Here is a 12,372-nt window from a genome sequence, read left to right as displayed (position 1 = left end):
TAATAAAAACCTTGGCTTACTATGCTACAGTACCTGGAGCAAATACAGTGGTACCTTGGGTTAAGTACTTAATTCGTTCCAGAGGTCCGTTCTTAACCTGAAACTGTTCTTAACCTGAAGCACCACTTTAGCTAATGGGGCCGCCGCGCCGCCGGAGCACGATTTCTGTTCTCATCCTGAAGCAAAGTTCTTAACCTGAAGCACTATTTCTGGGTTAGCGGAGTCTGTAACCTGGAGCCTCTGTAACCTGAGGTACCACTGTATATATAAGCTTGGCAGAAAAAGAACTCAGTCCAGTTGGATGACAGGGTCTTTGGGAAGAGGAGTTCAGTAATTCAGACCTGAAACATTTCTAGCTTCTGGGGAGAAAAGGACAGTTGAGGATGAACTAGACTTGTGCACTGAAACATTTTGGAATTTGCCTGGAATAGCTATTGGAGGCAGAAGGCCACAAACTTAGCCAGGTGTGGGGTTTACATATCCAGATGTGCCTCGCGGGATACAGCCAGGACCCACGTCAAGGTGCCAGCCCAGAATCTTGAGTTCCGACAGCTCATTTCAAACGGTCGGACCCTGCACTAGATGAATGAATATGGGGAAAGCCGAAGGCCACTCAGAGAAGGATCCGAAATATTTTCCTTGAAGCTTGAATTTGTTTTATTTGATGTTTGGGTGTATTGTAAACAGCTTTGAGATTTTTTAAAAATATAAAGTGGTATAGAAATGAATAACAATAATACATTCCACCGGTTGGGGCCATTCTGTTGTGGCGGCCATAACCTAGGTTTAAGGTTCCATTTGGCAAACAGCTTATTTTTCTGAGTTTCTAATGCGGGTTGGGGTACCTGTGCAGCCCTCTTCCCCAAAAGCCCAGCTTAGTGTGAGCTGGATTAAGTCGATTCTTTCCACCTGCCGTCTTCCTCCCCCCACCCTTTTTTAATTACTTACATTAGTGCCTTGATTCTGCTGGAGAAATCTCAGGCTTAACAGGCCTGTGCAAATCTAACCAGGGCAGATGGGGAAACATTTTGTGGCTGAAAAAAAACTCAACAGCCAGTGCTCCCTGTTTATTGGATGCGGTTGGGTTTCAAGGAATAGACTTGACCATTCTGGTGGCTGTGGCTATTTATGTACAGTAGGGAAAGAGAAGGAGGATGAAAGTGGCGAGCGAAGGGAAACGTGAGCCTTTCGAGAGCGCAATGCCTCTTTCAGCCTGAAGATCAGAATCTGAGCAATCAGAGGCAGGGCTCCATGAAGACCGCGGGATTATTGACCTTCCTTCCATTATTTCCTCACGGTAATTCCCAGATGAGCAGAGTGACGAACTTGCTCTCTTCAGCTCCGAAAAAGCCCTCTGGTCCAAGCAGTCCCTCTGTCGGCTTCCGTCTAATTCTGTGGTCGCCAAACTGCCATTTAGTCCCGCCACAATGCTCCTCATGCGCTCTAGGAAGAGAGGGCTGGAGTGAGCCCACCATTGCTTTTTCTGGAACTTAGCCTGTGGTAGCCTCAGTTCTGGAGCAAGTAGGTGAAATTTCACAGAGGCTAAGCAGTCATTTTTAGCCCGTTAAGGGCAGGCTATGATCAGCATCTATACCTGGGGACAAGTTTCTCCACCTGGATTTTCTTCATCAAACAGCTCCCGCATAGAATCGTAGAGATGGAAGGGGATCCCATGGTCATCTAGTCCAACCCCTGCAATGTAGGAATCTCTGATAAAGCATCCACGGCGGATGGCTATTCAACCTCTGCCTATAAACCTCCAATGAAGGAGCGAATGATAGGGGCAAATGTCTGTTGCTAACCCCTGATCTTAATGTCTGCATGTTTTGCCCCAGTTGCTCTGAGTTTTGATTGGGGGAGGTTGCGATTTGCCTGTGACAGGCTGCAAACTTGGCCGTGCCCTCACTGTGAGAAGTGAAGCTACAGGGAACCAGGCAGGGGGCTTTTTCCATATTGGTGCCCCCCCCCAATGGATTGCCTTCCCATCATATGTCAGAGAGAGAACCAATTACAGTGGTACCTCGGGTTACATACGCTTCAGGTTACAGACTCCGCTAACCCAGAAATAGTACCTCGAGTTAAGAACTTTGCTTCAGGATGAGAACAGAAATCGTGCTCCGGCGGCGCGGCGGCAGCAGGAGGCCCCGTTAGCTAAAGTGGTGCTTCAGGTTAAGAACAGTTTCAGGTTAAGGACGGCCCTCTGGAACGAATTAAGTTCTTAACCCGAGGTACCACTGTATGTGACTTCCCATAGACCTCTGAAGGCAGTCCTGTTTTTAATGCTTGTTGTTTCGCTGTGTTTTTATATTATGTGGGAAGCCTCCCAGAGTGACTGGGACAAGCCAGTCAGATGGGCAGGGTATCAATAATAATTTTTTATTATTCTTACTGGTCTCTGTTCCTCAGATCTCATAAGAGAGGGAACTGGAGGCAGGCAGGCAGGCAGAAGCCGGATCAGCAGCAGTAAATCTCCCATTGTGAGGAGGGGAGTAAGCCAAGCTGGGTAGCTTCCAGCTGAACATGCAGGGAGAGGGGGTTCCCTGCAAATCTTCTGCGGTTTTGTCCCATGCTCTGCTCTGCTTTCACCTGCTCAGGTGCTCTGGAGCATCGAAGGGAGACCCCAGCAGCAAAAGCCTTGTGGGCAGTCCCTGTTTCTCCTTTGGAAGGGGGAGCAAGTCTACTCAAGCCAATGAGTAGAGGAGCTTTGGCACAGGGAGAGCTTTTGGTTGGTTGCTGCTGCCGCTGCTCTTTAAGGGGACGGCAGAAATGCCATAGCTGCGTGTGGAGAGTGTGCTCGCCGGAGGCTGTGTGCACATCCATGTGTGCATGGATGGGTTTTGCAGTCTCTCCTCTCTGGTTGGAAGATTCTTCTGAGAACCCTTTGCCCAGGCAGGGTCTGGAGGTTTTTTCCCATCTGTTGTGCTGCAGTAATGCCAGAGGTTTTTTTTATATATATATATCATATTTTTATTAAGACTCTTACATAAAGAAAAAGGAAAAAAAAACAGAAAAATACAAAAATAAAGAAAAACAGATAAAAACAATTCCATTTTCATAATATTTCTTGCATTTGCCTATTTCCCAGACTTCCCCACACCTCCCCTCTCTGTATTCCAGTTCAGGTGTTTAATCAGCAAATCCCTTCCCTCTATCTTGTCTCAATCTTTATCTTAATGTCTTAATATATTAAACCTTTAATTTTGCATCTTTTAACCTTCAAATTTTCCATACTCCTTCACCGTATTATTACTAATAACCTTTTAACTTCCATCCGATGTCATTCTAAGATTCATTAATTTTATAATATTTCTTTAAATAGTCTTTAAATTTCTTCCAATCTTCTTCCACCGTCTCTTCTCCCTGGTCTCTGATTCTGCCAGTCATTTTTGCCAATTCCATGTAGTCCATCACTTTCATCTGCCATTCTTCCAGTAATGCCAGAGTTTTTTGCTCATATGTTTGGCTGTCTCAAGACTAAAGAGCCTGAACAGTTCCGGTTTCTGAACCCTGTTACTGGAGGGGAGAGAGAGGAAGGGGATTCAATAAAGATTATAGATATATCCTACCACCCAGGAACCTGTGTGGTGTCTTTGAATAAATCATGCACCTAGGAGACTCCAGCATAAACGTTGCATGCCGTGGTTGCCAGCCTGAAGGTGTTAGCAGGATCCCAGTTTCCTTTTACAGTGGTACCTCAAGTTAAGTACTTAATTCATTCCGGAGGTCTGTACTTAACCTGAAACTGTTCTTAACCTGAAGCACCACTTTAGCTAATGGGGCCTCCTACTGCCGCTGCACCGCCAGAGCACGATTTCTGTTCTCATCCTGAAGCAAAGTTCTTAACCCAAGGTAATATTTCTGGGTTAGCGGAGTCTGTAACCTGAAGCGTATGTAACCCGAGGTACCACTGTACAAGGAATTGCAGAGGACTGAATTCACTTTACTCTCTTGAACCACAAGGCCTGCTAGGATTTGGAGGGCTTTGGCGGTGGGGAAATTGGTTTCAGGGGTACAGGCAGAAGAAAGGCAGCTTTAAAAAAAAAGAAAAGAGAAAGTGCTTCTTTTGCTAATGATTGGGGAGATAACTCCCAAATGGAGAAGGTGCCATAAGTTTCAGCTCACCTTTGCTAAATATCAAAAGGTGCAGCCAGTGAGGTTTCTTAGTAGCATTGCATTGCAAATGCCTTATCACTGTGACACCTTCAGTAGAAACTCCCAGTAGATCCCCAGGCAAGGGGCAGCCAATACTCTCTCTCCTTTCTGCTGCTGCGCTCCCTGCTTGCTACACACACACTGGGCCCATTCTCACAAGGTTTGTGCTCTTGTTCCTCGCATCCACTGTCATTACTCCAGTCTTTTGCACAAAATCGTCCTAAAATTGGAACCGTGTCTACAGAGCAATTTATGTCCCTCAGGAAAGATTTGGGTTCCATTGGTGTGGAGTTTATGGAGAGCTAGTCTTGGGTGCCGGACCGAAGGGTGGACTTGTGACCAAAAGTTGATAGGATAGGCTGGTACTTTGGAAGTGTGCCAGGCCGGCACAGCACAAGGATCTTAAGGTCTAAGGAAGACCGAGAGCTCGGCTGGAGCTCTTCAGTTCCAGGCTGGGAATCCTTTATTCACCTGGTCCTGAACTGGCCTATGGGTCCTCGTATTTCGGGCCCTCTCACCTGCAGGGGGTGTTGAGTTTTCTGGATCCAGAGGAGTTGCATGTGATCTCTGCCTAACTTGCAATCGAGGTACCAGACATGAGGGTTTCTTCCTGTAAAAAGAAACCGCTAGCATTTGTGTGTCTAGAAAGGGTTGGGGTTTTTTTAATGAAGAAAAAAAAGTAGTTCTTGATGCTAACAAGATGCTAATAAATCTGTCGCAGTAACAGGCTGTAAGTGGGTGTTAAGAGTGGCAGTCAATAACTTGGCACATAGCCTTCACCTTATCTGCTGAGCTAGGAATTTCCTTGGCCTCAGTTCCCACCACTGCTGTGTAACACATTTTTAATGGGCTTTCTTGGCTGGAGAGGCCAAAGTGCTGTGTGTGTGTGTGTGTGTGTGTGTCTTGTGCCCCTGTGAGGAAGTACAGCAATTGCACTCCCCTCTCCTTCCTCAGTTTCCTGGAGACGGCCAGGATAAGGACCCTCTTTAATCCAAGTTTAAATTTATGAACAGCTGCAGCCCATCATCGCTCACCAACTTCCACCCCACACACGAAATGAGAAATAATTTGGCTGTGTGGCCCTTGCTCTCTCACAAGACGGCTTCATCCCTGAATCCCTTCGCTGAGCAGCAGCTGCCACAAGGAAGAGGCCACTTCTTGCTGTCTCTGAAAAGTAAATTCACTGTTTGTGAGAGATAATGCGGAACGGTCCCCCGCAGCCGCGGGTTGGGGCTGGTAATACTGTTCCCCAAAAAGAACCCACCCATTCTCCACTCTAGGATTGCCACACTCTTTCTTCAAAACGCTCCTTGAGTCCTGCTGCTTCTGTGAAGCGTTGTTCCTAAGAGAGGCAAAGTCTCCATACCAGTAAACTGGGAACTGGCCCAATTCAGCTCCTCCATCTCTCCCCACACCCCCTTCTCTTGCCTCCATCTGGTGATTCAACTTGAGACGAGGGACTTTTTTTTGCTCCTCTTTTCGGCTTTTTGCCCAGAAGTCTTCCCCGCTGCCCTGAACAGAACTGCCAGGGCTGGAGCCCCTAAACATCGTGCCTGACCTGTTTGGTCTCTCAGGGCCCCTCTCTCAACTTGACTTCAGGCATTGGTTGGGACTTTGGGCAGCTGGTGTACCTGCCTTCAGGGATGAGGTTTGCCAGAGTGGACTGGAGGGCATTCAGGTGACAAGGCGATGCATCCCATGGGCTGGAATAGCCAAGGGTTTTTCCAAGCCTTTAAGGAGCCACCCATCCTCCAGATCTTTCCTGCCTCTGGTCAGGATAGCACGGTGGCCTTCTTCCTCTGTAATAATTGTTTAATTGGTTGTCAGGGAACTGCCATCAGAGCCAGAAGGAGAGGGAGGGCTCCAGAGGGATTCCGGAGAGCGTCCCGGGAGGGAGAGAAGCAGCACATCTTCTGGGGAAGGAAATCAGCGTAGCACCAGTGGAGAAGGGGGGCAGATGGGGGAATCGGCGAGGTGGCTCCAAGACTCCTCGCCAGGGACCAGCAGGGAGAGCACGAGTCCTCCGATGCCCACACCCTCCCTACGCAGAAGGCTTCCGCGCAGGGAGAGTAGGCGGAGACTAGGCGTCAAAGAACTTTTATGCTGGAAGAAGTTCAAGAAACTGACGGATTCTGCCAGCGATTGAGACAGCCACGGGCGAGTGGCTGTCCAGACAGGAAGGGTTCACTCAGGCAACCCCCCCAGGTGTGGCGCCGATTTACGCACAAGCAACCCCTAGAACCATTACATTGGTGGTGAAAGACTTGGAAAGACGCTGCCTCCTCAGTCCAGAGGGAGGGACCATCCCATCAGCTGAATGTCCTCTGGTCCACTCTTCAAACAGAATCATAGAATTGCAGAGCTGGAAGGGACCCCGAGGGTCATCCAGTCCAACCCCCTGCAATGCAGGAATCTCAGCTGAAGCAGCCATGACAGGCGGCCACCCAGAAGTACTGTTTTGGGGGTGTGGGTGTGTGTGGAGGACTCACTGGTCCTGAATGGGGTCACTGTGCCCCTGAAGGACCAGGTGTGCAGCCTGGGAGTCATTTTGGACTCACAGCTGACCATGGAGGCGCAGGTCAAGTCTGTGTCCAGGGCAGCTGTTTACCTGCCCTGCCTGCCCTCAGACTTGTCTCACCAGAGCGGTGCATGCTCTAGTTATCTCCTGCTTGGACTACTGCAATGCGCTCTATGTGGGGCTACCTTTGACGGTGACCCAGAAACCACAACTATGTGACTTTTAGAAGACATCTGAAGGCAGCCCTGTTTAGGGAAGTTCAGCACCAGGATGCGAGCAGAAGGGAGTGGCTGTCGAGAGGCCTGGGGGTGGGACTGGGGAAAAATTACTGAGCAAGCCCAGCCCGTCTGTCCGCAACAGTGATTGTGGGTGGGCCGTAGAAACTTAACTCCTTTTTGGCAGGAAAATAAGTTACTTTTGGAGCCATGGGATGCCAGGATTTCACCTCCTGGATCGTGCTGCAGCCAGCATCATATGGGCTCCCCAAAGCTCAAGGTGGGGTCAGTGATTTTACAGCTTGTGTGGGTTTTCTTCCCCCCTTTCTGTTTGTGTTTGCCAATCCATTTGAAAGATCCCCGCGAGGTGCTTGCTACATGCATAGGTGTCTAGAGCTGTGTCGTGGCTGCTTTTCTTCACCACCACTGATGCCCACCCCCATTAAGCACCATTCTTCCCTCCCACAGCTCAGATCCTAGGGCAAGGCTCCATGATCCCCGGGCAGCCCTTGCCAGGCCGGGCAATGCCAAGCGGATCGGCCAGCGCTCACCAAGCCAGCAGCAGCAGCAGCAGCAGTGCTCCCCCATCCGGTGCGGCAGGAAATATCGTGGGAGCCCGGGGGGCCCTGGCTTCTCCGAACGGCTTGTGTAAGTAGAACCGGTCACCTGTGTTTCCCCACTGCGTGCCCCTTCCCCCTCGCCAACCCCAGGTCCTAGGCCTGCCACAGAATCACTGGGTTGGAAGGGGTCTCCAAGGCTTATGTAGTCCAACCACCTGCAATGTCCGGGTTTTTCTGCCCCATGTGGGGCTGCTCTGCACCATCACTGGTCTGCCCATACAGAGAGCAAGAGCAGTCCGTCTTCTGACTACTTCTTCATTGTAGACAGAGAGTTCTCCTTCACCTCACTCTAGTCCTATGACACCAAGGGTCTCTTCCCCCAACACCACCCAGCCCACCATCCTCAGACCTCCTCCTCCTTTTGCTGGGTCAGGCCAGTCTTAAGTTCTTATGCTTAATCTGGTGCTCCACAGGACTAGAGAGGACGTTCATAGAATTGTTGTGTTGGGAGGGATCCTGAGGGTCATCTATTCCAACCCCCTGCAATGCAAGATCGTGGGTCGCTGGTTCACTTGGTGAGAGGGTCAGTGGGTCAGCCTTGGAGGGGCAGTCTCCTCTAGAGGAGATTTATCAGGCTCCTTGTCCGATTCAGCCGTTGGACAAGAGGGGTCTCTGATTTCCTAAAGTGGAAGGCTGCAAGCCAAAGGGATGTGTTCCTGAGAGGACATCCCAGCTATAAAGACTCTCCTCTGGACACTGGGAGTGGGGGGTGGGATCTCCCAATTCTGGTCCAGGAGAGTGTCTCTGTAAGGCAGTGAGACGGTCAGCGCCATCTCCCAACCAGAGGGTGGTGCTATCCTGGAGCTGAAAGCACTGCCATTTGGACTCCTGGCAGGCAGTTTTAGGGAGTGAGGAATGTCCCTGCCAAGCTTCCTGCTTTTAATTCTCGGTTTCACACCCATTCCTCTGCAGATCCGCAACAGCAGCCGCCGCAGCCACAGCCGCAGCCTCCAGTTGACGGGGCGACCCCACCTCCTGCGGGAGCAGCAACAGCCTCCGCAGCTCCCTGATCGGTCCGGCAACAAGGCGTCTCTCAAGCTGTGACAGTAGCAACCAAAAACACCATTCCTCAGTTTCCTGCTCCTTCCTTCCCTGGCCTCTGCCCTCGCCCCCCATGCGCCCAGACCTCTTCCTCCACGCAGTTTTGGTGACGGTTTGTGCCTTCCTTTTCTGTCAGGAACACAGCCAGAGCCGACAGCGCTCCAACTTGTTACTTCACATGTTGAGCCTCTGGGTCCTCTTTACCTTCCCAGGTAGGAAATGCAGCGTAACCAGAAGCCCGTTGGGTCCCTTCGTTGTGGGAGGCGAAGCGTCGCGCTGCCGCCGCCCCTCGGTCACAAGAGTAGAAGCGTTTTGCAGCGGCCAGGGCGGTGAGCGAAGCAGCCTGCCTCTCCCTTGGCCCCGGCTTCTCGGTTCACGCTGACCACAGGCGCGGCAGGTGGGCAATTATTCAGGAAGCTTGTCGAGCCCTAGGGATTGCCTGGCGATATTATTAAAAGGAAATATCGATCTCGCCTGAGAAGAGCCGGGGGCCAGATCAATTGGCGGGGTGCTCTCTGCAGCGATGCTCGCTTTTCCCACTCCAGCCTTTCAGCGCAAGGGGAGTGGGGTCGATGCATCCCATTCTCCCCCCCCCCTCTCGTTTTCATATCAAACAGGTCACTACAGTAGCGGAGGGAGGGGTAAATAAAGCCTGCTTCCTTTCCCTCCCCTGTATCCTTGGAGCATATATTGCGGTGTTCCTCTTTCAAAACGAGCAAGCAATCAAACTCCCATAGATAACAAAGCGCAAGCTTACAGGATTGTGCTGGAGCAGCCTGGGTGTGGGTGTGTGCTTACCCCAACTACCTCTTGCAGGCAGCCGCGGGGTGGGCTGCAGGGAGCAGATTAAGGAAACACGTTTCCTTTCTGGAACGGTCCGAATAGGAGCTCAGAAACATCACTGACATCTTCCTTATTTGCAAGCACACGTAGGCACATCGCACACTCCCTGCTTGCTTATCTCCCAGCTCTTTGCTGGGAGCACTTGAACCCCGGGGGCTGCGCAGGGAGCAAGGGAATCTGTCCGCCTACAACCACAATTGGGGGCAGCTGTGCTCTCTGGATGTTGCTGGAATTGAAACTCCATCACCCTTGACCGTTGCCCGTGGTGGCAGCAGCTGATGGGAGTTGTTGTCCCATATAGAAGGCTGCAGGTGAGCTCGCCCTCGACCTACAACTTGGGCTGCTCCGTATCCTGCTCCTTGCCCAGATTGTGGCCGTTGCGTCCCTATCCCTTTCTTCCTCTTGTTCCTGCAACTTGCAAAGGAGTTCTTGTGTAAATGAGCAGCTTTGGCTTTGATTGAGGACAATGCCAGGGAAGTGGGTGGTCTTGAAGCCCACTGGGCTGGGGAGGGGCCATTCCAGGGGGGGGGGCAGTGTACCAGTTTTCCAAGTTAGGCCTCACTGCTCCTGTACGGTTAGTGCCCCTCCTAACACCACCATACACAAATAAGGGTTGCCAGGAGAGGTTGGTCTGATTCCAGCTCTTTGGCCACAGAAGCAACGCTTGCCCCTTCCTTCCTCACCCTGCTGCCTGGAAGCTCTGGGCTCTAGGGATGAGGAGAACAACAACTTAGTTTTGGCCGGACTCCTGCTCTCAACCCTCTCACTTAGGACACCTAGGGGATAACGCCATCCCCTTCTCAGGAAAAGAAAAGCCCCTGCCTTCTGGCCGAAGCTCTTCCTCTGCGTCCTCCCCAAAACACACACACACCCCTCAGAAAGGAAAGTGCTTCCCACGTCTCCCCCGCTGCTGTGTTTCCCTCCCCCTTTGGGCCCCATTGTCTTCGGAGCAGCTTGGAATCGAGATTCCGAACACAGTCCTCTTTAGACTAATAACCTCAGGTTGTTTTTAGCGAGATCCACTTCAAATGTCAAGGTTCTAGATGGAGAAACTTGTCTTCTTCTTCTTCTTTTTCTACTCTACTGTTGACTTGTGTCCTGCAGCATAATATGAATTGTTAACACGACGGTGTTTCTGTACACAAGTGGGTGGGTTGTGGGTGGGAGTGATGACCTTTCATTTGTTGGTTCGTTCCCTCCCCCCTTCTAGTCTGGTCCTGTATGTGGGGAGTGGGAGCGGGGAGACCTTCGTTTCTTGCAACTCAGCCACTTAAATTTTGTGAAATAAAAATGCAGGTTTTTTTTAAAAACAAAACACATCTGTGCTCCGTGTGTTCATTAGCCAGAACCAAGCTCAGAAGTGGTTTGGTTTGGATTCTTGCTATGGGTTTGAATGAATGACTGCCCTCCATTCAAATTTTCTCTGGGATGAATGGACAGAAGGTGCCGTCCACCTCGCTCCTTGACCTGGCTCATTGGTTACACAGGCAAAAACATTCCTCTTCCGCCTTCGGCTAATTAAACAATCGATGGGCCTTTTAAACTAGAGGGGGTGTAGCTTTGGTTTATTACTATGTCTTTGTGTTTGTTTGTTTATTGCAGACCGCCCCATGATCCTCAGATGAAGGGCGCTATAGAAATTTAATAAATATAAAAATAAACAGAATCATCCAGGAGACCATTGAACTGGGGAGTTGCTCCCCTTTACCCATCTGCCCTTCCCATCAGGCGTTGTTAACGACATGCACAGTGCATTTTAATAGATAAAAAGTTGCAGGGGGAAGATGGTGGAAAAAGCATTTTCATGTGATGTAAGTGCTAGATGATGGTCTCTTGGCCAGGGGCTGATGAGGATGGAAGCGAGCAAGAAGGCTCTTTGGTGTCCAGCTCTTCCGCTGCAGACCATGATGTGATTTGAGACGGAGCGTTGGGTGAGGAGGGGTGACGTTTGGAGAGGAAGTGGTTGGGTAATACAAGGGCCCAGGGCAAACGAGAGCCTCCAACTCGCTTCTACAAATGGTTGCTATAAATAGGGCAGCTGTTCAGAAGGACGTGCAGAGAGAAAGGGAAGTAGCATCACGCTTAAAAGGGCCCAGTCTCTTCCTCCACTTGGAACTCCGTTTGGCCTCGTTCATTAAGATGCTGAGCACCTCGGCTGTCGGACGGAACTAATCCTTTGCCTTGAAAGAGTTGAGTCCTGGAGTTGAGACAATGCGCTGTTGAGCAAGAGGGCGGGAGGGAGGGGAAGCAGCAAGTGGGGGCCCCATCTGATCTGGTATTCACGGGAGCGAGGCAGCCTCTTGGCTCTCCCCTTCCAGATCAGCCCTTGCCCAGCTCTCTAGGAACAGCGCTGCCCATTGTGCCTCTGCCATCTTCCTCCTCCGCTTTTCAAGGGCTCAGCACAGTGCCTTCGCCGGAGGCTTCATGAGTTTGGCCACAGGGTGCCCATCCCTACATTACACCTTTACCAGAGTTGGGGCAAACCAAACCAAAGACCTGATGTCGTGGACTGGCAGAGGAACGGTGGGAGGAAGCAGCTGGGGAAGAAGGCACAAAGCTAGGGGGAGGATGAGTGGTCAAAGGGAGAAGACTGGGAAGAGGTGGTGTTGGAAGCTAAAGAGGTAACTGCTTAATGATTAGGAAGAGTGTGGCAGAGAAGTCCAGAATCTGATTTAGATTCTGAGACCGGACACCAAGAGGCAGAGATGAGTCAGGTTGGTTAAGAGGCATGGGGTGTCTTCCCCTCCTGCTGTGACAAGCTCCCTTCCCCACATCTCCCAGGACCAGGAGAGGGCTGAAACGGGCGGAGTAGTGACAGGCTGCACACAGGTGCAGTCTCAGATTGCTTGGGAAAATCCCTGGAGCAGATGGGACTTAAGGCAGTTGTCGGAAGGCAGGGGCTTTCAGTCTCACAACTGATTCATGGGACAAGACCTAACGGGGATGAGCTGCTGCACTCATTAGGCCTGACACTCAGCCAAGT

General features: G+C 50.9%; 1 protein-coding gene across 2 annotated transcripts in view; it reads left to right on the top strand.

Moving 5' to 3' along the window:
- The window catches only part of SMARCC1 (SWI/SNF related BAF chromatin remodeling complex subunit C1), a 96,269-nt gene extending 85,565 nt beyond the window's left edge, over positions 1-10,704 (top strand). Inside the window, exons 27-28 of one of the 2 annotated variants that reach the window (XM_083406132.1) lie at positions 7,354-7,533; positions 8,418-10,704. In XM_083406132.1, coding sequence (XP_083262258.1) covers positions 7,354-7,533; positions 8,418-8,515 — 278 coding nt within the window. In that variant the 3' untranslated portion in view covers positions 8,516-10,704. Of the gene's footprint in view, positions 1-7,353; positions 7,554-8,417 lie in introns of both variants that reach the window. The other variant, XM_083406133.1, reaches the window with a different exon arrangement.
- The last annotated feature ends 1,668 nt before the right edge of the window (positions 10,705-12,372 follow it).

The sequence above is a fragment of the Podarcis tiliguerta genome (genome assembly GCF_965153285.1).
Source record: "Podarcis tiliguerta genome assembly, chromosome: 12".
Taxonomy (NCBI): domain Eukaryota; kingdom Metazoa; phylum Chordata; class Lepidosauria; order Squamata; family Lacertidae; genus Podarcis; species Podarcis tiliguerta.
This window is presented reverse-complemented; position numbering and strand designations above follow the sequence as displayed.